Source organism: Filicampus tigris, chromosome 1, assembly GCF_054856515.1.
Source record: "Filicampus tigris isolate MCC_2025a chromosome 1, RoL_Ftig_1.0, whole genome shotgun sequence".
Taxonomy (NCBI): domain Eukaryota; kingdom Metazoa; phylum Chordata; class Actinopteri; order Syngnathiformes; family Syngnathidae; genus Filicampus; species Filicampus tigris.
Window position 1 is genome coordinate 32,715,710 of NC_141217.1, and position 27,795 is coordinate 32,743,504.

Genomic DNA, 27,795 nt, shown 5'->3' on the forward strand with positions numbered 1-27,795 from the left:
ATATGTGTTGTCAGCATTTTTGCCTTTAGGGCACTATCACAATACATTTGAACTAAAAACATGATGAAAGATTCATTTAAAGAATTTTTACAAGGATATGACTAAACTTTCAAATCACAGCCATTGTACGCATAGTACAGGCAAGACTGTTCATTCTGCACTTGGTTTTTTTTTTTTTTGGTGTTCTCTTTGGGACAGTGCCCAGGGACGACGGCGTCCTGGCGCAAGATTGTCTATGGTTGAAAGTGGTTGCTAAGCGGCCTACCAGGAAGTAGCCTGTAGGCTTTTCCCGTTGATCTGGACGTGAAGGTGGTCACACCTCTACAATATGGATTTGGATTCACGTGGTTTTGATGTGAATTTTTGAAAATCATACACCGTTGGGTCGAGATTAGGCAATTGAAGAATGCAGTGGACCGCTGCACATTTCCTTTATCCATTATCTACCACTTACCCGAGGTCGGGCCGCGGAGGCGGCGGCTTCAGCGGGGAAACCCACACTTCCCTCTCCTCAGCCGCATCCTTTTATTTTGAAGGCCGGGAAATGTGAGGGAGGGGAAGTGTGGAAAAGAAGTAACTTGTTCAATGCTTGTACAATGAGATGGTATTATAAAAAAAAGTTTTAAACAACTCTTCCTTTCCCTTTAGAGTGTTCTCCATGGTAAAAAAAAAAAAAAAAAAAAAGGTTTATTTTCCGAATAAACATTTATTGTATTGTGTATTGCACCACAAGTGATTAGGAGTCATGAATGCACGAGTAGCAAAGAATGAGCATTTCAAGCACGTCCAAGAAACTTTGTTTATTTGAAGTCTATGCGGAAATGATGCAATGTGCATCTGAATGGAGACAAATGTGAGATACAAACATACTTTGGTACATAAAGACTTTTAGTGGATGAAGCTGCGGTGAATCTGTATATGTGCGACTCCGTTGTGAGTTGTTGCTTTTTACGAATACAGTATTGCATTTCAGTTCTGATCAAGTCATAACATTGAACATTTACAAGTTGCCATTCCTAAACTTGATATTGCACAATGCAATCAAAACACATTTCTGAGTTGTCACTAAAGTAATCCATCAGTCATGGTGGTTTGTATGATGTACAAAATTGTTACAAAAGGCATATGTGATTTACAAACAATTGCAATTCTACTATACAACCGGCTAAAGTCAATGATGGAAACTAACAACAAGAAAGGAGCACACCTGCTGTTGAAATGAGCACGAGAGCTGTCAGGATGTTGAGAAAACACAGTTCTACTTGCATGATTAGTTTAACAGATACTGTACGAATCAAGCGGTATTATTTTAGATTCCTACACGTTTTACAGACTAGCATGTATTAACATTGATAAACTCGATAAATTATATGGTAAAATACTCCCTGCTGAAACGCGTTGCATGTTCTACAGCAACACATCGCAAGACTAAAAACCCAAACTACAATAACGGTGAAACAGCAATAAAGTGCAAAGAGAGGTTTCCAAAAAAAAAAATGCACTGGGACTGACATTAGCAGTCACAAAAGCAGTATACAAACACTCTAAAATGTCGTTTTCACCTTTGTGATTTTGATCATATTTGTTTGTTTTTAATAACAGAGTATGACATGAACGTATTTATCAATGGATTTACCCAAGGCCTTCAATAAAAGCAGTCTAAATGCTGCATGTTTAAACGTATAGTATATACCCTAAGAGATGTGAGCTCACCTACAGTACGGACGAGATACATTTATCATTCAGATTCAGGTGAACGTGACAAATTAGCTCAGTAACAACGCTGAATTTAAGAGAAGCGAGAATTTCATTCCTGCTTTTTTGTCCGCCACAGAAATTCCTCATCTCTCCGGAATCAATAAGAAGAAAGGTAGTAAACATTGAACATGTTCTACGTCAAATATACTGGACTGCCTACGATAAGTGCCGACTACAGCAATAACAGTTGGAACATATTAAACAATATTGATATGGTAAAAAATAGAGCCAAAATCACATCGATATAGAATTCTCCTCATTGATATCAAACCACAGGATCTCTAAGGTGAATCCGTAGGTCAACGCAAACCTACCAACATTAGCAAATATGATAAGAACATGGAAAGCACATCAATCGTAATCCTCTCACAGAGAGCGCTCACATGGTTGTTTCGACAATGGTGTGGGTGGGCTTGATCAAGCCGTTGTTCCCGTTGGGGTCCAGGGGCTGCGTCAGCTCGCTGCTTTTCGCCGCCATGTACTCTTTGGGCCGTGAGCTCACGCCTGACTTTGCCGGGGCCGCCACCGCTTTGATGCGCTGCGCGAAACAGGAGAAGCGAGGCCATTACCGCGGTGGGAAAACCAACAATCCAGTGAATAACATTTACCCAGACTAGTGTTGGCACGATACCAACATTTGGATTTCGATACCAGAGCTGGGCATTTTACTAAAAATGGAGCATCCGTTAGTCGTCATCCGGCTGCGGCGTGGTAGCCTTCCGTCGTGGTACCCATTCGCCTTTTGTTTTGGGGGGCTCAGGGGGCTGGGGAATAGTACCCGCCTATAGGCCGGTCTGCCTCGAATTTTAAACAGGCATCCGTCGGCGAGTCAGACTAAATTATATATTTCTACACACACACAAACATTAATATACAAACACATATATACATACATATACACACATATATACACATACATACATATATATGCATACATACATACACATGCATATATACACATACATACATATATATACACATACACACATATATATACATACACATATACATATCACATATATACATACATATATATATACATACACGCACACAGTCATATACATATCACATATATACATACATATATATACATACACGCACACAGTATATATATCTTTATATATACACACACACATACCTATGCACACACAGTATAACCAGAATGCCTTTAAAATTAATGCCAGAAGCTCATGTATGACATGACATTTTCCCTATAATTAATGTTAGTTTTAGTTCATTTTTTAAATGTTATTAAGTTAGTTATTGTATTTTTAAAATCACTCGTTTTTCTTTTATTTCATTAATGAAAATGTTTTTTCAATTTTTGTTTTAGTCATTTCGTTATTTGTTGACTATAATAACCTTGTTTACAACTGGCATTTTTTTTTTTTTTTCAAGTAATCTGAGGTTGTGTCCCAGAACGAATCGTAGTACGATACATTTACTTTACCACCCTGCAATGACAGAGCTTGAAGTCGATAAATTGCCAATCAAGTGGTTTGGTATCAATAGCATGTCAGCTGTCAATTAGCAGATTCACCAAACACCCTCCCATAACCGAGAAAAGACAGAATATACTGCCGTGTCTGCTCTGATGACAAAACAGGGACGAGCGGTGGTCGCTCAACATCCTTTTTATTGTGAAAAATCAATGGTTACTCTCATCCCTCCAAAAAAAAAATCCAACTCGTGTTTTGATCAATCTCGCAGACACACGGCACGCCCCAACCTCCTACTCGCTCATCCAACCACAAATTATTCTCAGACACATTCACTGCCCCACAGAAAGTCGGAACCCAGAGAACTGGAGAAACAATCCACGTAACAACCGCTGTTCGATGCAATACAGTAGTGCAAAAGCATTCCTTCTCTGATTAAAAAAAAAAAAAAAGTAGTGACCCTTCAGTTGTGTACCTACCTAACTACCAAAAATCTGAAGTCGTCCAAACCCCCATTGTGTCGTATTTACTCATTTTTTTGAATGTGCCAATTGCGTTTATCACGGGCTGCGAGTCATTTCTATTTCAATTTTTCCCCGGCTTCATTTGCAAGGAGGTAAATGTGTCGCTGTTCCCCACATTCTCCCTTTGCATCCACTCACTTCAATGAGGGGTCCCTCAGATTGCAAGATCTTGATGACCATCACCATGGGAATGCAGATCATGGAGGCCAGGGCCAAGCACCAGCCCAGCCCGATGGCCCAGTCAGGGTATTCGTACACTTTGTTGTAGGTCAAAGGCTTGTACTTGACCAGCGAGAAGACAAAACAGCCCTGAGGAATCAAACGCAATCCGGTTTCAGTTCAAGTAAAGTATGACATCGACATTGGCCATGTTTAATAAAAACAAAGCATTACGACTACAGCGATGGTCTCACCATGCAGAGTACTGGTGTGATGATGGTCCAGCTCCATTTCATCCACGGGTTTGGTCTGTAGCCAATCATGTCCTCAACTCCATCATAGAAATTATCAACTCCTGCCAAACATTGATGAAGAAGAGCACTCTTTGTTTTTGAGGAATGGCCTCCAACATATGTGTTAACGTGGAAATTGTTGACGGCTTTGCAAGCTCTTATCTGTCTGTGCAAATAACATCATATCTTCTAACAATCATATAGCTTGACAGCCACCTAGTATGATTCAGGATGAATTAGTTCAGTAGGTCATCCAGTCATTTCTCTTCAACAACAGCACAATTCTTGAAACACACAGTATATCATCAAGGCTCGAAATAGTTATACTAATACTTTTTCTTTGAGGAGAATTTTTGCTAATCAATGACTTCATTTGAGGAGCAATGGACTTTATATACGACAGCTCGTTACGGATTTCCGGTGGTTGGATTCTGAAGCGTACGAGCTCCCGGTTTCCGGTTATTCCAAACCATCGGGACGCTGTTTGGAGGAAAAATAACCTCATTCTTTAAAATTGTATTAACATGGGTTTCTGTAATAGGTATATTCAGTAACTCAGAGCTGGTGCTTTTCAAGATGGAAATGTTATCTGAAGTAGTGACTTTTTAAGAGATGAAGGAATACCTCCACCAGCCAACTCTGTAGTATGCCGGCCATTATGTTCAACTTTTTATTTGAAAACGCTTCCCAGTGAGCCAGTACTACAAAGGAGATAGAAAGTTTATACTTTTGGCGAGACGATTTAACGAAATCATCAAACCGCTCGGTACGGGCGTTACCGTTCGGTCATACGACGAATACGTACCGAGCTAGAGGAGCCGTCTGCCCTATACAAATCAGCCGTGTGGGAACATTTCGGCTTCCCATTTGAATACGACGGCGATGGAGTTGATCAAAAAAAAGAACTAAGTGTCGGCGTTGTTCGACCTCCGTAAGGTATGTTGCAGGTAATACTTAACATGCTAACACATGCAAGATGGCATCATGGCATCACCCTTACGGGTCACCGGGGGTAGAAAAAAGAAACCCGCTCAACACCAACAACTTATCCCCGCTATTTTTAACCAGTCTGGAGAAGTGTAAGCAGACAGATAAGCCCAAAAAATTACTGAAGCAATCGGCATATACTTAGCAACATCTATGCGCCCAAATGCTGTAGTCGAGGAGCCGGGCTTCAAACTTTTTTTAAACGTGTTGGAGTCCCGTTATAATGTTCCATCCCTGGCGCATATTAGCCAGACCGTGGTCCCCCTTATACAATCTCACAAAGGCCGTGGTGGAGCATGAGCTTATAGTGATAGTGAAGTTACCAAAGTTGCTAAATTGGAAAGTGCTACTTGACTTTATCTACTACCTCAGTCTATCCATACAAGAAAGGGAGTTTTCCTGTGTTTAATCTTATAATTAATGAACAACCCGAACACGCACGTTTTTAATTCTATTTTGTGCTTATATAGCAGGGCATGTTTTTGTTTTATAGCAAATTGTATTGTAAGTTGCTCTTTGTTAAATCCCCAAAAAACATAGTCTTATGCGTTTGAGACTTTTTGCTGTACCAAACCCGTACTGAACCGTGACCCCCATACTGAGGTACGTACCGAACCCTGACCGGTGTGAACCGTTACACCCCTAATACATATATCCAAAGGTACATTCAAGGCACAATTTTTTTTTTCTTTGCAGAGAAGTTGTGCGAATCAACAACTTCATTCGAGGAGCAATTTTGGTACTTTGTGTAGTTTTTTTTTTCCCCAATTTAATCACAGGAAACTGAACCAAGGGTTTTATTAAACAATACAAATTTGACAATATAATGAATAAACAATTGTTTTTTAAGCACTATATAAATAAAAGATGCATTGTAATATAGAATCAATTTTTATTTCTTAAATTCGCATTGTGTAGAACAGTAAACTTTATTTTCTTGTCTAAGATAAGATAAGATAAGATAAGAATGCCTTTATTGATCCCACAGTGGGGAAATTTTCATTGTTACAGTAGCAAAGATATAGGTCACACAGGGGCGGCGGCATAATGTGGCCATTAATGTATAACATTGACGGCAAACATTTAGGATCAAACCTATGTAGATATACGCAGTAACATGTGTATATACACACCAACCTACATCTACGTCTAGAAGCAAATCTAAATTTATTTTTTTTTTTAAAACTGCTGTAATGTAATTTTACAAAATAAAATGTATTTTAAAAATATTTATTTATTCTACATAAAGCTACAAAAGTGTACAAAAAACTTTATATATAAAAAAACTACAAAAAAAAACAGCATCCAGACTGGTACAGTTACGATTGGCAATGAGAAAGACATGAAAAAAATGCCTCTGCTTTGAGCAACTGATCCGTGTGTCCAGATACATCTCCTTTTCCTTCTGCCTCTCATTTTCGTCACCATTTCTTAGTAGCGTTGTCTCTTTTCTGTGAGCTCTGCGGACTTGGCTCGTGCAGTCAGTGACTCATTGACAATCATGTGTGGCCTCTTACAAGTACACGCATGAGAACGGCTGCCAATACACATCATTACCTTTACGCGAAAATAGACTATTACATAAATGGGGGAAAATGGGCTTTCAACTATGCTTAGTCAGACTATTTATTTATTTTTTTTAAGTTTCCCGTCTATCGTTTATCGCCTACAAAATGGGCGTCCGTCATAGGCGGACCGGTCCGTCACATAGGCGCCATGCCCAGCTCTGTGAGATAGGATTGTCCAAGTAATCAATAAATTGATTGGTAATAATTTAATCGATGGCGTGGACTTGATTGTTGATTAATGATGTCTTGAACCAAGTATGGTATGGAAAAGGCTAGCTATGTGCTGTTGATTTACTGATTCAACTAGTTTGCTGACAAAAGCAGTAAAACGTGTCACCTATGAGAAGTTTGGCTTCAGCCACACAGACCTTGGCTATGATTCTCCTGTGGGCAGCATTATTCTGCTAACTGGAAATGGATGCAGGAGTTCAGAACATTCAGAGAACGAGTCTTCCGCGCTTCCTTCCGTGGCTGATCAAATGTACAATAGATTTTGCCATTCCATGCTCGTTTCCCCACCATGGGAATATGGATCGTTAGTTCGGACTATGAAGCCTTTCTTGCGCTGTAACTTAATATTGTTGGCTGGCCAGTTAATAGCTAGTTTAAAAAAAAAAAAGTAAAAAAAAAAAGGAGTCACACCATCAACGTAACCTTCACAAATGGTGTGAACCGATCCACAGGGGCACTTGTGTTTGTGTCCGTTTGTGTTTTTGGCGACTCTTCAGGATCATTACTTTGCTAAACAGCTCACAGCGAAACCAATCAAAGTCACGTCCACTTACCATAAACCCAGGCGACAGCAATGCATTCAAAAAATGCAACCCACAAAAGGCACACACCGCTGGCTGCATAGTAGTCGAACAGTTGAAACACGTACATGCCACCCTGGGAAGAAGAATAGTGACATCAATCCCTCCGCTGATGTGAAGTTGAGTTCAATTGAAGACAGTCGCGGAGATGGAAGGCGACATTAAAACGGGGGTAGGCCAGGATGTTGAATGTAAAGCACAAGAATGTTGGCGCTCGACCAGCTGGAGCAGAGTTCAACAGGTGATGAAAGTTCATCGAAGTAAAGTCAACTACAATTGTTCCATCCAAGGATGTGCCCACTTTTTCTCTTCTCTCATTCCTATGCGAGAAGAGAAAAAGTAGGAAGCCATATTTGGCCGGAACATGAAGGCCAGCGGAAAGTCAGTGAGATTACCGCGAGTCTCTTTTGCTTCTCCAAATATCGAAACATCGTAGTCTAAAAGCGATGACTTACCTTGGTTACCATGGCAAGTCCCAGGATATAGCTCATGAAACACATGATGGCGATAAAGATTTCTCGCCGGTAACCCTTCCTGAGGAGGGACGGATACAGATCCACTATGGACGTGATCTGTCCTTCCACTTCAACAAACTGCAAAAATAAAAAGATCCGTTACTCAATTTCAGTGGCGATTATGTTATCAATCATATAAATATGCTTGATCCAGTTCTATCTTAGAGTTGAATTATTTCAGGCCTTTTTATCAACTTAAACTCCAGCAGGTCTTGTTAAGAACAGTAGATTTAAAAAGTCAACACACCTTGTTCACATTCGAATTTTTTTTTGTGACAAAAACGAGACCAAGATCCATTTCAGTATCTTTCGCACAATTAATGATTTTTGTTTTATCTTTGAGGGGAAATAAAAATAACCAACACAGCTGGGCATTCTGTCTATGTAACTGACCGGTCCGTCTATCCGTCACTGAGGGACGCCTGTTTTGCTGACGGTTGACGAGTGACAGGAAAAATGATAAAATAGACAGATTAAGCATAGATGGAAAGACCTTTACGTAGTTGATTCGATGAGCGGTGAGCGCACGGTAGGCAAAATAGTGAGCTGTTGTTGCTTGGGGGACAGATTTAAGTGAGGGACCAGCCTGTCAAAGCAAGCAAGCAGGCTTCCAAAGGACGGACAGCCATTTGAAATTAGAGAAGGACCGGCCTATAGACGGGTACTATTTTTTTTTTCTCGCGAATGACGGACGCCGGAAGGGTATCCACTGCAGATGCTCAATTTTTAGTACAATATGCCCAGCTCTGAGAATCTACTTTTTTTTGGAAGAATGTGGTAGCACAAGTGTGCACACCCTCACAAGTGGGGACCTAGCTGTTCATAATGAACCAACCACATTCAAACTCATTTTAAAATGTGAGTCACCACAGATTTGACACCATTTAAAGTGCCTCAGATTAACCACAAAGCAAGATCAGGTGTTCTGGTAGTTTTTTCCTGAAACGTTTCTGCTTTCTAGCAGAAGCCTGAAGCCTTTGTGCTGACACTGACTGCTATTTGGAACCGTTCATAATTCCTAAGGCCGCCGTTCCATCTGAAGAAAAACAGCCCCAAGCATGATGCTTCCACCACCTTGCTTCACTCGAGCTATGGTGCGTTCTTTTGGTGATGAGCAGTGTTGCATTTGCAAACTTCATAGAAAAACTTCAATTGAGTTGTATATGTTATAGGTCATCTAAACGTTGGGAAAAGTTTCAGATTTATCTTAAGTCTCATTTTATTATATTGCAAAATACTGGCATTTGAACAGAGTTGTGTCGACTGCCTAATCTACATTGTCTTTTTATTACTACACACATTACTCTACAAATATTTTTCAGCAATGATTACAACCTAGTAAAATAACAATAGATAACTACAACAATACATCACATACTTACAAATAAAACTGATCGCAAAATCCTAGGTGGACTTCTTATAAATGATATAAGTAATCACCTGTCTGCAATTTGCAAATATTATTTTTGATTAAAAAAAAAGTAAAACAAATAATCTGTACATCAGAAATAAGACCTAAAAAACAACATACAGTATCATTTCTGCCTTAAAGATGGATCTAGAAAAAGAAAAATAGTCTGAGGCTCACTCAAATGAAGACTCAATCTTGTATACAAAAAACAACCATTCAAATTGTGCCCAGGAAGTGTCAAGGTTTGAATCAGCCATGGATGACACAGTATAGAGAATGTATGTAAAAAAGAAAAGCTTTATAAACGTTTTATAAAAAGGGAAGTCAAGTCAAAAATTTTCTATATAATATGTTCCTTGTGGCCCCACGAGCCCAAACATGGTATTCTGATTAATATTGCGGTTGTGGAATATGAATTAAGCAGCAAAATCCACCTGATTTTATCCATCTCATGGGGCGGCCATTTTGCCACTCGCTGTCAACTGAAAATGACATCCAAGTACCTCAGGGCTCAGAATGCGATCGCGATGTGACCAAAGCCAGAAAAGCCATAATTGGTCGTTACCTGAACACTGAGCAACTGTGATGTCATTTTCAGTCGACAGCAAGTGGCAAAATGGCCACCCCCTGCGAAGGACAGTAATGGATGGAATTTGCTGCTTAATTCATATTCCACAAACACAGTGTCAATCATAATGTCGTGTTTAGACTAGTGGGGAGCACAGAACACATTGTAAAGAAAAGGTTCGGAAATGAATGGGTGCGGAGTGCACTGTTCCTCTCCAAAAACACCCACTCTCATAGTGCACAGGCGTCAGAGTGAATTTCTGAACACGCCCCTAGTTTAAAATTAAGACAGATTAAATTAAAACCTCTCTTTAAACCTCAGTTTTAATTTTCAATCTTAAACTCTGTTTAAATTTAATTCTGTTGCACCATAACTTTAAACTTTAGTTTCAACTGTCATCGAGAATTAATTTTAAACTAACAGTTGGAAAGGTTTAACTTTGCCAATGGCTGCATTTTTGAAGTGGATAAAGCAAAAGAAGGAAGTTCCTTGAAGAAAATTGAAAGAGAGGCTCACTCTTCTTGAATTTCATGAGGAATTTTTGGTGAGATAGCGGTTTACGGAGGAAACCATTTTGGAGCTGAACAGGAAGCGTGGACCAAGCGTCAAACATGGCAGCGACAGAAATCGGCGGTGGCAAGTCCAGGGCCAGAAAGTAAAAGCCCCGCCACAGTTTAGCTTTAGGTGCTTCTAGTCAACCGGCAGGTAAACAAACTCCCACATGTAAACAGTGTTGAACTAAGATCAGTTAATTAATTTTGGTTGGTTTTGATTTGATGTCTTTTCTGTCTCATTGCATTTTTTAGGATGTGTGAATTTTTGTTGGATAGGGTCTGTTCCCTTTCTAAATGAGTTATCTTCAAAGTAATTAACAAAATGCACAGTATTATGTCAGAGCTAACTGACTGGTCGAGGTGGATACACAGAATATTTGGAATTGGACTCGCGTTTGGCATGTGGACAGAGTTTAAAACAACATTGGTGTACACAACGATTTTTGTTCTTACTAGGAGTGTAGGAAAATATGTTTACAAAAATGCAAAAACGAGTCTTTAATTCTCCATTTTGCCTCTCAGGTATACTGGCTGTAAATGTATTTTACGCCATGATCCATGTCATCCATTGAGCACATACCTGGCTGTCAAGACCAAGTAGCAGCAGCATGATAAAGAAGAGGATGGCCCAAAAAGTTGGCAGCGGCATCATGGACACTGCTTTAGGGTAAGCGATAAAGGCCAAGCCGGGACCTGGAGGGAAAACAGATTGGGGAAGGGGAGGAGAGGGGGTAAAGGACAGCGTTAACAACTCTTGCCCAATTTAAGCTTGGACGACACAAGTACGTATATTTTTTTTGGGGGGGGGGGAGGTAAGTCATGAAAAGGCTGAGCTAGTGAGGCTGAACATGGTGTGGCACGCCCTTTAAATTGACAGGAAATGTGACTTAACAAGCCAACAGATCATAGGTACAAAAAAAAAAAAAAAAAATGCATTCCGTGCAGAGTCCCCATGAAGGAATTGCTCCAGATGCTCTTGTGCTCCGGATGTGTTTACCGTACTACTTGCAGGACAGCAATAAAGATAATAAATGAGTCAGAATGCAAGCAATCACTTAAACTCAGCCTCATCGAAATAGACCACGTATACATTAACTTTGCTTTTAATTGCTCGTATTCGTAGAGTTCACCTCGTCACTCTTATATCTGTCATAAAATACGCCTTCAATTCACAGGAGCGAGTACTGCGAAGAAATGCGTTACAGACAAGCAACATTTCCCCCCCCCCCCCCCCCCTCCGCATTAGATCCAAAAATAGAACAACAGCAACAATCTAAACCCCGAAGCCAAACCACCTATGAAGCTTTTATTATCTTACATTAACAACTGAACAAAACCTACAGTGAGTGCGATTATACCAATATCGTGGAAAGCCGCTACCCATTCCTTCCATAGAGCGGAGCTTCCATTCACATCGCTTTCATGGCAACTCATCAGCTCCTCTCAATAAAGTACCGTGCTCCTATTCAATGTTGGGAAAACGAGAGCAACACAGGCCATGGTCAATCATTTACAGTTATCCTATACACGTTGCACCAGAGAATAAGATAAACCTTTACAGAGTCCCAAAGCAGAAATTCTGACGAATAAGTGTACGGTGAAAACAGATCACGTGTATCTAAAAACCAATAGAGTGTAACAATACGACACGTATGACAAATATGCTCTTGAAGGTGATAGGAACAAATGGGAGTTTAGAAAAATACAGCAACTTCATAATCCTTATAAAGCCCGTCAAATGAATTTAGAGATTTGCTTCGCCATCCGTTATACATATTTGAGGATAACTGCTGAAAAAGTGCAACGACTGTAAGTACTTAAATGTGGAGGTATATATTTTGACTGTTTTTCACCATTTCATTTTTTCAGATTTTTTGGGGCATTGCTAAAACGGGTCTACGTGAGTCACCCCTCCCCCACTAAACACTTTGGTTCGCATCAGTCGTTAACCGGCGTAATTGTGTGTTACTTCCTTTGGCCCACTGCACATCAAGCAACGAGGCCGAAAGTGACAAACGAATTGATCAAAGGGACCACTGCAATTATTATATTATATATTATATTATTATCCACATACCAACCAACGCACTGCAGTGGAAAAAACTCAACCGTGTACAGGGTTTTGAGTTTCCACATATAATATACTCTAAAGTATTTATTTTCTAAACCACAAAAACATGGTGCGATTGTCATGGAAGAAATAGATGACCTCATAAAGAGGAATCCGGGCAGAATAAAGAAGACTGTATATTTTAAAAGTCTGTTGGCAGTGAGCGATTGCCCCATTCTTTGATGCGTCTCAGCATCAGCGACTGCATAACAAATTAAATGGAGTGAGTGGTAGTGAAGTTGTTTGACGTCACATGACAGGGCTGGATTGTAGTCATCTTTTTTGCAGCGTCATCAAACCTCTGTGCTCTCAAGGGAAAAAAGAAAAATCCCGGTACAAAATGAACCATCACATATAGCCACGATCACGTCATTTCAGGTCACAGGAGTGAATTGGTGTCGGAGCCAAGCAAGAGTTGAGTCACTATACAGCAGCGAGCATTCTGGAAGTATTTCAGTCACAGAACAAATGACAATGGGGGAGGGAAAAAAAAAAGAAAAGAAAAAGAAATCCAAAACAGAAAGGTTGTCATCCACCTCTGGCGATTCACAGCTTGTTAACAGAAGTGGGAGTAGGAAGAGGAAGAGGAGCGTCACTGGCAGAGAGGAGCTCATCGCCAATGATTACACGCGAGGCCCAATCTTCTTAGCCGTGTCCCAGAGCTACAACGGGACACGAGCAGCTTGGATGTGGGACACGAGGACACAAATGAGCAAAAAGGGAAGCCGCATTGGTGCGCTTGTTAAAGTGATGTCAACCCAATCCTCTGGCACCTGACCCACACCGTGAAATCTGCCCTTGGCGAAGTGAAGCAGGTAACGCACATGTGCATCAGTTCCTTAAGGCTTTCTTTTTTTTTTCTCCAAGGAGTGTGCAATTGCCGATACCCCTAGATTTCAGCAGCGTCTCTGAATTTTTTTCCGTTTAATTTGCGATTTTTGTCTTTTTTTTTTTTGGACAATCTCCAATTGTCTTTTCTGTTTGGCAGCAGCGCCCACCATCACTACTGCCAGCACCTCGGACCCTCGTACCTGACTCTGCCACATCGGCAATGTCCACCCCTTGTTCTTGTGCCATGAAGCCCAGGACGGAAAATATTGCGAAGCCAGACACAAAGCTGGTACCGCTGTTGAGGACTCCCAGCAGCAAACAGTCCCTATGTCACACATATGTCATGGAGGTTGTTAATGAACACAGACGGAACCGAAGTTCCCATTTTCTTTTCAACGCAGCCGTCTCGGACGCGGCACTACTTCTGACCCGGCCCCGCCCCTCACCCGGAGGAGGCGTCGCTCACCTGTAGCAGTTGTATTTGTACTTGTTGTAGCTCCCCAGCGACGTCATGGCACCCAAGCAAATGGCGTAGGAGAAGAAAATCTGGGTACCCGCGTCAATCCACACCTTTGAGTTGGGACAAGAGCGGGCACTTGGTAATTAACACATCCAAGTATTGAACTGAATTTACTCACAGCTGTCGTTCTGTACAGGGCTACGTTGACTTCCAAATTAAATTTGTTCCGTGACAAAGCTCGTAGTTCAATGAACTTATTGAGCCTCAATCGATTAAATGACTGGCTGATTTAATTAATTGGCCGATATTAGCTATTTTAAAATTGAAAAGTTTTAGCCGATTTTTTTTTATTTTTTTTTTTTTTTTTACAAATTACCACATTGCAATGTAAGACAAAGACGTTCAAAACTTTTCTGAATTTTGCTGATTTTTATCTCCGTTGTAGAGTGAAACAAATACCAAAGGACAGACTAATGTAAAACTCTCAAATGTTCTGCCTGTAATTCATATCTTTAATGTTGTAAGCGTCAAGGGACCAAAAATAAACGTTATTTTGTATATATCTTTTAATTAAATCGGCCCATTGATCGGTTATCAAAATATTAGAATATGCCTTCATCAGTCTAGTACTAGTACACATATCAAATGAACTTTCCCTATTGAGATGAATTAAAAAGCCATTTATCTGTTCCAGCCCCCCCCCCACAAAAAAAAGAAATGAACTTGTATTAATCAAGTGTACTCGGGCCAAAAGTCATGCGCTCCATGCTCCCTGTCTTTTTTTCATTTTGTATTCCGTAACTGTCAGACAAAAACTTCTTATGTCCAAATTTGGTCAATTGAACAGTTTTTCCACGACTGTGACCAGCATAGCAAAATGAATCGCCGAGTCGCACAGGTCGATTCCAAAACACAAGCAAAAATGGTTCAGTAGGCCAAATGTCTACCTCTTTCATCATTTAGAAGTTTAATTTTGATGAAATAAACATAGTGAAGTGTTCAAAAATCGCATTGGTCGTTTTTGTAAATGGCACTCAATGAACTCAGTAATTACTGCAAAATATCGCAAATCAACTTCTTATTACCTAGCCCTTGTTGTAGAAATCCATGCAAAAAAAAATCGCAAACATACGCTTATCAGTATAAAGCTGACGATTCCATTTTGCTAACTTTGTACTCATTTTAATAATTATATGTCATTATGAGTGAAAATTCGGCTGGGAATCTGCTGGATTTCCCATTAAAAAATCCCCATGAACTCTTGCATAGCAACAAGTTGTTCCAACATCTAGCAAGTTGTTGCTATGGGGGATTTTTTTTTTTTTTTTTTTAAATGGAAAATCCTGCAGATTCCCAGCAACAAGTTGTTGCTATGCTAGAGTTCATGAACCCAAAACACTGATTGGTCTATTGCCCTTCATTCGAGTAGCGTAATTCGTAATAATCACAGATATGACCACAAGAGACGCCAGTGTGCTGTAGCAGCCCGGCTAACTGCTGTGCATACATGGCGGCCATATTGGCAGAGTTGCCATCAAAGCCAATGCATGGACATTGAAAATAAGTCATAACATTTTCATTTCTCAACCAGTTTGACTTTTCTTCAATGCCAAAGCAGGCACTATCAATACTTTGGGGAGAAAAAAGTCCCCAAAAATATTTTTTGTCTGAAGCACAATGTACCGCCCCTCCTTGATCTTTTTGCCGTCTACACACATGAAACTTGTTACTCTGACACTCCCAAGGTTAGCTACGCCATAGGGACGCAGCTCAAAGGGTGCGTGTCGTATCTACCTATTCATCTGTGGTAATGATGTGATGTGCAATAAGTTATATATCATTGGAACGCTGAGATCATTCTCTTTTTGATTTAACCCAAAACCTTATTTCTGTACTATGGGTCACCTTGACTGTTTTTGCTATGCCGGGTCACAAATCAATGTTACTGGTCGGTCCCACCATTGAGGGTATGTTAGTTTTACAAGTTATTAACCAATCTAAAGCGATGATAACGGCTTGCCCTTTTTGACGATGCAATGTTAAAAAAGCTAAAAAAAAAAAAAAAAACATGGCTTGGCTTTTTTGAGAAATGATGGTTGTTATGGTGATGAGGATTCTGCCTGACGCCAGTGACTTGTGTCTTTGTCCCATTCAATAAAATATCTGAAGCTCGTTAATAATTACAATGTTGGCTGTAAGCTGGGGCACTCAAGGTATCATTTAGTGTACAGTACAGTATATGTGGCAAAATTAATCTAAATGTAGAATTCTGCTTTTGCCCAAAACATCAAGTCATTTGCAGTGTTACTACCTCTGGGTCCTGCAGGCGAGTCAAGTCAGGGTAAAGGTAGAACTTGATGCCCTCGGATGCCCCCGGCAGGGTCACTCCTCGTACGAGCAGCACAATCAGCATCACAAACGGGAAAGTTGCTGTTATGTACACGACCTAGATAGGACAAAGGTGTCATTACAATCCTATCTTACCTTAACATATATTATTGCCAGGTATTAAGGCCCTGATAGACCAAACCGACGTCGGAGGTCATGAAGCGTCGTGGCGTCTGAATGCGCCGTCTGTTTGGTGTAGTGAACACCGTCGTAGTGTCGTAACCCGTCTGTAAGCGTCTCGGGGGCGTTTACGTATGTTGAATCGGCGTCGCCAGTCATAACATTTGGTCACTCTGATTGGCTGTTAGCTAGCAAATCAGCGCTCGCAGCACCAACGGGAAGTGACAAAGGCGGAAAAACAGTGAGCAAGCCTCCGCTGCCTTAATCGTCTTACACGTACAAGAGCGAGGGTTGACAATGTAAGTATTTTACAATACCGTGTCAAGAACGTGACGGTTTACTTCGCGTGGGAGTTCATCGTGAGCGAAGAATAGAGCCGAATGCATTGTTTACGTTGTTATAATCAGCCCCCGGCCAACAGCTTTCCGGTTGGATTTTTCTAACCATGGGGAATGGTGACTACCGCCGCCGATGGTATGGAAGGGTATTACATCTTATGCATGCGCAGAAGGTACTTTAATGGTCAGCGTCGCTGTCTGTCGTTGCGGTGTACAGTATTCCTCCAGCGTGACGTGCCGACAGACGGGTAACCGTCTGTCACTGTTGGCCAGCGTCTTTTTGGTGTATCAGGGCCTTTACAGTACATTCGCCATTACCCAACTGTGTTCGCAATACAGGACAAGATGTTAAGAACAGCTATCAAGTGAACTACTACAGGTAATAATTCAACAGCAAAGCCATAAATACTTTTAGGACACTTCATTTCCCTGCTGTCCCCGGCCCAGTTTATGGGGCAGTTTGGAGGGCAAACGACATGTACAATAATCATCACAGACCGCGTCCCTCCAACTCCTTACTTACTTTCCCAGTGGACTTAACTCCCTTCCAGATGCAGAAGAAGCAGATTACCCACACTGCTAACAGACAAAGGGCCAGATCCCACTTGAGGGGCCCAATGTCTTCGATCCCGGAGGAGATGCTCAGGACGTTGCGTCTGCACGGGATGGCACATAACGTATCAACTGACGGCTCATTCTTTTTTTTTTTACTTTTTAAAAACAGACAAGGGACCTGACAGGGTACATTACCACTGTTATTTGTGATGGTCAGAGAATTAAAAAAAAAAAAAAAGGTACAAGTAAGGTCAAGTGTGTGTCAGCCGGTCAATAAATACTCACTCCCAGAACTCCGTCACAGGGGACGTAAAGTTGGTAATATTGGCCACCAGCCAAAGGGACTTGTTCTTTCGAATGGTGTCCTCCACACAGTGTTCGGTGTTCCAGGGCTGTTTGCATTTGGCCCAGGGGAGCTCAGGCTGAAAGCACTGAAATAGGTAGTAGAGTCCCCAGGCCAAGATCACAATGTAGTAGATATTCAGCAGAGAGACGATCACAATTGAGGCATAGCCAATACCTGCAGACAAGAAAGAGAAAATGAAAAGCACCGGTACATGTGAGTGGCGCCGCTTGCCAGTCAGGTACACCAGTTCATAAAAATATCCAATCGGCAAATCTATTCATTACATAACGCATTTACACACAGTCCGGAGAATCTGCTGAAAATGTGATTAAAAACCAAATGATGATTGAAAGGCGACAGTAAAGCCAGAGCATCGGGTAAACAACAGGCTACCGGAACATGGCTCCAAATGGCTCCACAGTCACCGGAACCCGACCGAAAAGAGCACCGATGGAAAGTTGTCACGGTCGCCAGATTCCAATCTAATCGAGAACCTTTAAAAGTAGTGCTTTGAATCTTGCCACGGCAATGAAGATGCCAAATCCGCAAGCAAGTGCGTGTTGCTATCATATGGACCAAAAGCTCAGAGCAATGTTTCCACAACGTAGCAGGAGCCTTGCCATGAAGAATGGCGCAAGCTCTGAAGGTGTAGCGAATAAAATGTCCGACGTGACACGACTTCTAACATTACCATTACTAGTCAAGTTGTCTTGCCAGATAATGAGCTCCCATTTTAGCCCCGTCGTGAACCTCCACCTCCTCCTGAGGGAAAATCTGGCTCTTATGCTGCGAAATTCTTCCACTGTGGCTAACTTTGTCAGTGGCAACCATAAAACCAAACAGCTGCGGAGTGATAACTTGCTGTGGATTTGACACTATGCGGCGCAACACCTTTCACACACTTGTATTCATTCGAGCCATTATAAAAAGGGGGCCCTCTCTTATTTGATTTCATTATGCAGTGTAGAAAGAGGTTTGTTTTAAATGTGTAGCTTTTAAGGATGATGTACTCGTGCAATGTCTGTATGTGTAAAAGGTCAACTGCTCCAAGCACGGAATGTTCATGAAACACAAATGCATCCATCTGTTCACCAATTCTCTTTCCACACTTTTAACCGTTCTGTTCGGGACTATTTGTCTTATTTTTACAGACTTAATCTTTATATTTCATTTTGTCAAAACATCACAGTAGCATGAGGATGAGCTAAGGTGCTTGGTTAAAGATGAAGTCAATCCAAATACATTTTTTTCCAGAATATGTTCTACGCAGGCACACTAGTCCAAACACGGCATTCTGATTAATATTCCGTTTGTAAATATAAATTTATTTTGTTTGAACACAAGGACAGTGATACATTTCTAACCTTTCCCAAAACAAAGCCAATGCCATGAAATACTAAATCAATGTGTCCCAGAAGGCTGTTCAACCATTTATTTATACACATAATAATACCAATTTGCAAACGAAAACCTATCTTTAAGTACTGTTTTTGTGAATACGTTTCTTTTTCACTTCAGTCATCCTGACTGTATCCCTTATTATCTTATCAGTGACATCTGGGTCAAAGGGTGCATGCACGAACAAAACAACACAAAAATAGAACTGAGAGTCCAAGTCATTTTATCTCATTTTGTTTTTTCGTTCGGGTTTTGATTTCTTTTATCAATGTTTGGACCGCAGTTTCAATGAAATTTCAGGACAAATTGTCCATTGTTCTACCACTGAGCCGTTCATGTTCCAAGGGTCCACGGCGCAACCAGATACTGAAAAAGACGCCTGTGTAAACAAAGCGCCGTTGTTGAGCAACTCATTACTACTACCGATAGCCATTCGCATAAATGAGGTCAATGAGGGGCAAGCATCTATAATCATTTTGTGCTATTTTTGGATGACTTCAGTTTGAACCTCAATACAGAATTCCCTCCTCCCTCTTGCTCGCCCTGCAGCATTTTTTTTATACAAATTGATTGTCTTTCAGTCTTTGACACCTCGTCATGCCAAGTGCAAACCGCTGTGCATGTGACCGGTGGTAAAAAGCTATTAAGGTGGAGGTGATGCGCGATTGGCCAGTTTGTGGATAGGCACAGACTTTCGCTAAGGTACCCAATGGAGAGACGATGCCTCAGAAAGCCGAGACCAGCTGCTTGAGCATTGGTCTCACAGATGTTCTCTTCTTTTTTTTTTTTAGTGACGTTGTCTCATGTAAACATGACGATGGAGGATTTTTTTTTTTGGGGGGGGGGGGGGGGGTTGTTTAATGGAGACACAGTGCTACTGTCTACGTGCTCTGCAGAACCTGACCAAAACAGCATGCCGCAGTCTTTAGAAACATCCTCAATGTGAGAACCAGTGCGGTGGCAACACATCATGCAGTGCTCATTGCTAGGCAACTTGACTTTTTTTCCTGTCTTGTCTGTTTCCATGACAACCAAGGCCCATCAATCTATTATAAACACACACACACGCGCAACCTGCAATGCATCATTTGTGTCTTGGTATGTGCTCACTGTATGATGCCTTTAAGCACACTAATTCATCTTCATCGCGTTCGCGTCAGGATTCGTTCAAGGTCGCAAATGTTCGCCCAACGGTCGCTAAACGTTTGGCAGATGTTTGCCAGTGCTTTTCTGCCCTTGCGATAAGAAAAAAAAAAAAAAAAAAAAAAATCACTAAAACGATTGGCTTAGTGTTGGCGAACGTCCGGCAAACATTTTGCGATATCGAACGAACCCTGACAAACTCTGACGTGAACGCAACATTCGCTGCCTTTGGAGACACTGGAACCCAGCATCAACAAAAGCTCGATTCCCGGGATGATTCAGAGAGTAATAAAGCTTAACGCGAACCAACCTCAGGTATTTTCATCAGGCCATTAATCAGTTGTGCTAGTAGTAGACCATCTGATGCGGAGTTTGTCAAGAGCAGATCCTGTCTCGAGAAACTCGCCATGGATGGAATAACCAGTACTATGCACTGAGGCAGTCTCGGTCAGAAAGCTTCTCAAACTGGCGCTAAACTGACGTCGGGGACAGTCAGAAACTGAATCATTTCCCACGGCACGAGCGCTGATCTCTCACGGCGCACTAATGTGGCTGAGAATAACTGACACAGGAGAGCCAACCAATCCGGTCCAATCATTGGTGACTGGCATCAAACACCTTGACTAATTTATGATGAGCAGCGATGCAGAGTGTGTTTGGACTGACCCGTGAAGATGGGGCAGAGTTTGGCCCAGCAGGTGATCCCTCCTTCAGAGGTGTACTGGCCCAACGCCACTTCCAAGAAGAAGACCGGCAGGCCTCCCCCAAACAGGAAGATGAAGTAAGGGATGAGGAATGCACCTGGGTGGCGGACACAGAAACCCGATCAGATGACTTCTCGCTCCTTGTACCGCTTTCTCTTTGGTGCATCTCCTACCGACCTCCGCCGTTCTTATAACAAAGGTACGGGAAACGCCAGACGTTTCCTAATCCGACGAAGCCTCCGGCTACGGACAAAACAAAGTCGAGCTTGCTGGCCCACTTCTCCCTCTGCGGGGCCTTGCCTTCGGCCTCGTCTTCGGGCCTCGTACCTGGGCTCTTCCCCGGTGAGGGTTTCAACGTGTCTTTGTGGAAGTCCTTCAGGCATTGAAGCTTCTCTTTTTGGGCCATGCTGCCGAGAAGGGAGAGGGAACAGAGGACACGTAGAGTAGATGGACGGAGGCATAGGTTAGCGGGACGAGGCGCCGAGCATTAGGAAGATAATACCGTCTCCTGATTGCGTTACAGAGTGCTGTGTAATCACTGGGTACGTGATATTCAGTGGCATGGCGCTAATCTTGCTAATCTGAGCAGCTGATGCGTGGAGGTCATTCAAGACTCAAGAAATGTTTGGGTGGCCGATTTAAATCGAGACAACCTGCATGTCTTTATCAGTTGCCATTAGGGCTGTAACAATCGAATTCAAATCAATATCAAACTGTACTAGAATGAAATTTTCACATCGTAAACGCTACCGTTTGGGGGGGGAAAAAAAAAAAAAGCTTCATTTTGGTCGGTCGACAGAATGTTTTATTTATTTATATAATGTCAAGTTCAGTGCTTAAGAAGTTAAATCCACATGTTCCTCTGACATTGTTTCATGAAAAAGAAAAATTGAAGTGTCGTAGTGAGCAAACCATTCTATTCGGCTTTATTATACCTCATTAATTCATGGTTCATGCATTTATGTATGACAAATCTGATATTGTTTATTGCAATACTGATTGATTGTTTGTGTTAAGAAATATACGTGAGAAAACATCGGGGAAAAAAAATGCAATATTGGGGCGGGGGGGCGTGAAATCTAACTTAAGGGCAGTTAAATTATTTTACAAAATCGTTCAACCCTAGTCATCATCAACCAATCAAAAGGCGATTGTCGGTTGAATAGCAAGGGAGGGAATTAACACAATACGCACGTAAGAGCTGACAAAGTTGACATTTATCTTGTGCTAGAGCACTCATAGGTCCAAATTTAGAGAGCAAGATAACGCCTAGCTCGCTTACACACAAGCTTACACTAAGGTCAATTGAGTGCTTATAATGTAACTTTCCAGGAAAGACGGGATTTAAGAGTGACAACTTACTGTAACCAATTCCCAACCTGAGGGAGTTCGCATTGCTCATGGGTCAAAACCTGTTGTGAAATATGAGGTGAATGACTGTTGCCCAATGTCGTGACCAAAAAAAAAACAAAAACGGGCAGGACAATAATAAATAACAGCCATCTTACATTTTACACCCCTCCATCAAACTTCCAACATTCCTACTGGAATCGGCAAGTTCTTTCACCTCAACGGTTCTCTGTCCAAGTGTGAGCTCTGCGTCATCATTTTGGGGCATTTTTTCTCTCCTCGTTATGCATGACAAGTCAAACTGAGTGGCTTTCCATTCTCCAGCCTCATTACATAACTGGATCTCACCCACACCATTTCTCATCCTCTCGCTCCCTTTTCCCTCTTTTGCTTCTGTAAATGCTCCTGCACCTGCTTGCCTGACTTCTGGTGCCGGGACGCTCGCTGGACGCTAGATAGGAGTTCATTTAAACCGTCTTTGGGATTTCACACTATTCATTTTCATTAAAAAAAAAAAAATTCATCTTGAAAATGTATTCATTTTAAGTTAAGTTGTACAATTTTATACAAGCAGCCACTTCTCTCTCGGTTGTGAAAGCAATTTTAAAACACACTGAAAAGATATGCATCTAAATTATCCTGATAACCTTTCAACACACTGTTATGATTTAAATAATTTAGAAAAACACAATTATGAACAAGTAATCACCCTAAACATCACATTTACTATTGAAGGCAAAACAAAAAAACAACAACAACAACAAAAACTTACATTTCCTTCATGGCTGCAACAATAGCAAAAGTTTGACGTCGTCAGCTGTCACCATTCCTCTGTACTAAGTGCATTTATGCCAGCTCGGGTCACTCGAAGTGGATCTGACAGCAGGGCACGCCCCTCGGCTAAAGACAATTAAATCCAAAGCAGGGATTGGACGAAGCCCTGCTTTGACAGATAACTCAGGTACAAACATGGGAGACTGTAAATTTCCACTTCCCACTGCTCCCTAGCCCCCCCCCTCCACATACACACGCACGCACCCAGGCAGCCACACGCGCGCACACACACACACACACACACACACACACTTCTAATTCAAGTTGGAGACGTAGAGGACAAATCAATGGAGAAAACAAAGTTACGTTTGAACCAGTACTTTAGGAGAGGGGGTCTCTCCCCGCTGGGCCGTGGACAGCAGATACCGGGTACCAGGCCATTTGGTACCAGGCTGCTTAGAGAGGTTGAACCCTTCAAGTACCAGCCATTTAAAGACAAGCCTTTAGCAATTTATTTTTAAAGAGATAAAAATTACCGCAAAATGTGACCGGCTTGTCCAATAGAAACAAGCGTAGGGCTACCACTAATTACAACAAGTACATTCATCATAATGGTGAGTTATTTAAATGATTTGTTTCTATGCCCATCCGTCAGAAATGTGTCTTCATTTGAAACCGGTTCGTGGGGCAAAAAAAAAAAAAGTTGGGGCCACACTGCTTTATGGGGTACTATGTACATTGAATCCATTTTGCCCAATGGAACGGGCTCCACCTTTTACCAAATTCCATTTTGTTTCAATCAAAAATTAATCCATGTTAATTGAGATTATTGAACAATGATATTTAATGTTGCTGTCGTGGCTTGTAAATTAAGAACATACTGAAGATCTGTTTTACTGCATATTCTCATGTCATCATCACCAAAAGCAAGTGTGTGGAAGGTGACCAAACCATTTGCAAACTAACTCTGCTGTCAAGTTAAACATTGCTGTGGAACTAACCTCATACACTTATCTCTTAGAGTGAATTCCAGCACCCACTGCTCAAAGATAACGGGGCCAAGCAGAGAAATAAATAATAAATAAATCACAGTGTGAACAGAGGGGGCAGCCTTCACTCTGTAGACCTGAAGAACACCCAAACAAGCATGGGGCGAACATGAAAACTCTGAGAGTTATTTATGGAGTAAGATAGCTGTCAAAAAGGCATATGTGTGATTAATGATTCATATCCGTAATAGTAATAATTTGTGTTTTAATTGTTTCCCTGTGAGTACAAATTAAAATTGTCAGGGTTTGATTTTTTTCTTCTTCTGAGTACGAATCAAAATTGTGAGTGTGAAATGTTTTCTTCAAAATCAAAAATCTGTGAGTGCATTGTTTTGTGAATACAACTCTCGCTTCTACGACTACGAATCTTCACTACGCACGAATTGCCAGCTGAGGGTACGAATTACTTTGTGAGAGGACGAATCAACACAACATGCAAATTAGCAGGACCACGGGGAGCTAATCGAGCCGCGATTCCTCCCCCGCGCATGCGTAGAGAAGAAAACAAAGATGGCGAGCGGATCAGACGGCGCTCCCAGCAGCTCAGACGACGCATTTTCACAGCAGGAAAAGTCAGCAATGTGTATATCCAATTTATTAATAATATTTACTTCATAAAATCTCAAATAATAGCTTTGGACTCACAGATTTACGGCTGTAGATCGGAATCTAACGACGCATTTCACTGTTAGCATTAGCATGTGGCTAATGTAGCTCTGTTTTCAACGTTTAGTCATATCTGGAACCATACTGTAGTTTAGTCATCTGTACCCACAATTCAGCATGTCAACAAAAAAGTATTATTGTATGGATACTGTTAAATAGCTCTTGCTAAATTGGTCGCTCCGTTTTTTGGATTAAGTAAGTAGTATCACAGAACACAAAAAAAGGACATTGGATTGTTTAGAGCAGTGTTTTTCAAACTTTTTGGCATCAAGCCACATTTATTTCATTGAAAAAATCCCGCGGCACACCACCAACTGAAATTGTGAAAAATAAAAGCTTATTTTAACAATATAAGTGTTATACTGTTTAAATAAGCATTGTTTAACATTGAAGAATGACATTATATTATAACGTTTTGAATAGGAATTAAATAAACACAAAGAAAAAAGTATTTTATAATGTTTCATATTGATACTTTCTCAGTGTGAAACATGGGCCTGTTTGGAGAAACATGCGTCACTAATTCGCTTGTCTCTAAACACCTATTATTTGAGATTTCAAGAAATAAATATTATTAATAAATTGGATGTACACGTTGCTGACTTTTCCTGCTGCGAAAATGCGTCTTCTGAGCTCCTTGACGCGCCGTCCAATCCGCTCGCCATCTTTGTTTTCTTTTCTACGCATGCGCTGGTGGAGGAATCGCGGCTTGATTAGCTCCTCTCGGGACCTGCCTGTGGCCTGCGTGATGTCATCCTAATTTACATGTTGTGTTGATTCGTCCTCTCACCTAGTGATTCATAGATCTATACCAAGCTGACTTGTTGATCTTAATAAAGCTTATTGTTCCATGTGTCAACTTGCTGAAACACACGGCGTAAGCTACTCTTGCTGCACTCCGCAGTCCTATCCATCTTGCGTCCTCTAATTTTCCGCTTCACAAAAATAATCAACAGCATGCTTTCGCAGAGGGTCCACTTTGGCGTCCAAGCATCACTATTAATGAACATGTTGCAGCAGTTCTGGTATGCAGACCACTTTGAATTCTTGTCTTCCATTGTGCCACGACACGTGCTTTATCATCTATGCACTGTAAACAAGTCCAGTATGAGCCTATAACATAGCCTAAAAAGGAAATATGGATGCAGTTTCTTCCAGTCTGTTTAGTCGCCACTCAATGCTCCAAGAGTTAGTCCACAGTGGCTGGCGTGCGACAATCAATTATAAACTAATAGGGTCCTTGACAGGATTTGCACAGTTTAACAGGGGAACAGGAATCAGTGGAAGACAAGTACTATCCCACTCACACACACGCTCGACCCCTCTAAGCTCTGCATGACAACATAATCCATCACATTTTGGCCCATGTCATGCTCGATGGACTACATTTGTTATGTAACATTTTAGTAGTCACTGTGTAAACTATTGTACACAGAGCACGAGATTCACATTCACGTATGATACGTTGAGAGAAAAATAATTGAATTTGAAATAAAAACGGTGCTTTAAAAAACGCAAGGGTGTTTTAATTGCTTTGATGTAGATTTGCTACCAGTGTCAATACATCAATGTAAGGGGGAATTAAACTAGAACGACAGTCACAGAAAAAAATATTAGACCACCTTGTTTCCTTCAATTTCTTGTTAATTTTAATGCATGGTACCACTAATGTATTATGTGACTAAATAAGGAATGCCTAAAAGCATCGGTCTTGGCCAAACAATGCCATATAGTGACGCAAGTGATTTTGAAGAAAATCAGGGAAAATGGCTGGATATCAGCTCTTAAATGAACTCTTATGACCTATTTTTGCAGTCCTCATTAAATACATACACCAATGTACCTTTACTTGTACACAACATTTTGAGATAAACAAGAAACTGAAGAAACGAGGGTGGTCCAACATTTTTTTCTATGACTGAACATGTATAAAAAACTCAAACATGGCATGCATCTGATATTTACCTCTAAATGTGTTATGTGTGGCTGTGCATGACATTAAATTACAAGCTAGATGAAAGCGTTAACAACACTTTAGGTTCAAAATTTGGAATAAGTGAATCCATCTTTTTATCATGCCATGAAGGTTGTTGGTGTTATCAAAGGCCATTTCAAGTAATCATAGTCTAGTCTAGGGAGAATCACAGGCAATCAATCCAGCCAGTCATTCATTTGGCTGACGAATGAATTAATCATCATTATCATCCTAAAAATAAAAAATAAAAAAGTAGCAGTGAGAAGTAGCCATTATAACATTGTGTTATCAGCTTCACATGTGAACTACCTAGATTGAATGGCCAAAGCTTTTTTTTTTTTGTTTGTTTGTTTGTTTTGAGAGCAGCATCAAAATAAAACATGCCATTTTATCGTCAAAGACAATGAGCATGCACGACATCAAAATCACAAATCATTAAACGGTCACATTAAAAATCATGTACTCTCCGTATTGGGATTTTGCGGCTTCACGTGTAAATACACAAGCACGGATTTACCTGAGGCGGCTTGGCTCCTCTTCACGTTTATCACGTTCAACGTTGATTGAAACAATTAAGGCAATTTTCCCGCGTGACCATGACGCTCGTTGGAGCCTCTTGCCTTAATATCAGTTTGAGTGGAAAATCACCAGCTTCTCCATGCAACAACCTCTTAAAGCGACAGTCTCCGCGAGCGCACATGACTCACCGAGCCCCCAAAATCACCATCGCAATTTTTGCTCTTGATGGACCACTTTGTGTTGACATGAAACGTGGAAGCACACTTCACTCGTGCACGTTTGGCTTTCAACTTCGTGCAGGCGTGCCACTGCACTGTATAAAGAACACGAACACGTTTAACAGGAACTCTTTGATCACAAAAATGACAGCGGTCATAGGAATTAGTAATAACATTAATTCCAATTACTAATCATCATCCTCCTCCTCATCATCATCATAAAAGTTGTCGTAAAATAGTTGTAAATTTACAATAGGTATATA

At 41.1% G+C, this 27,795-nt stretch overlaps 1 protein-coding gene across 2 annotated transcripts; it reads right to left on the minus strand.

The window, feature by feature from the left end:
- Positions 1-785: 785 nt before the first annotated feature.
- LOC147153642 (sodium- and chloride-dependent taurine transporter-like) lies at positions 786-27,528 on the minus strand. 2 transcript variants are annotated; one of them, XM_086033714.1, is made up of 14 exons: positions 27,313-27,528; positions 21,159-21,388; positions 20,944-21,078; positions 17,676-17,910; positions 17,359-17,491; positions 16,301-16,435; positions 13,996-14,099; positions 13,730-13,854; positions 11,169-11,281; positions 7,996-8,133; positions 7,514-7,616; positions 4,135-4,235; positions 3,860-4,030; positions 786-2,296 (listed from the first exon to the last, which is right to left on the minus strand). In XM_086033714.1, the coding sequence occupies exons 2-14, from the start codon at positions 21,385-21,387 to the stop codon at positions 2,138-2,140; spliced, it is 1,881 nt and encodes a 626-aa protein (XP_085889840.1). In that variant the 5' UTR covers position 21,388; positions 27,313-27,528; the 3' UTR covers positions 786-2,137. The 2 variants fall into 2 exon arrangements, with proteins under 2 accessions (XP_085889840.1, XP_085889831.1); XM_086033705.1 differs by lacking the exon at positions 27,313-27,528 and adding an exon at positions 23,104-23,237.
- Between the last annotated feature and the right edge of the window lie 267 nt (positions 27,529-27,795).

Excerpts from the sequence above, each read along its gene's own strand:
- LOC147153642 (XM_086033705.1), bottom strand. Across the intron at positions 17,911-20,943 it reads ACTCTGCCCCATCTTCACGG|GTATTGGCTATGCCTCAATT; the intron begins GTCAGTCCAAAC and ends TCTTGTCTGCAG. Across the intron at positions 7,617-7,995 it reads GACTTGCCATGGTAACCAAG|GGTGGCATGTACGTGTTTCA; the intron begins GTAAGTCATCGC and ends TCTTCTTCCCAG.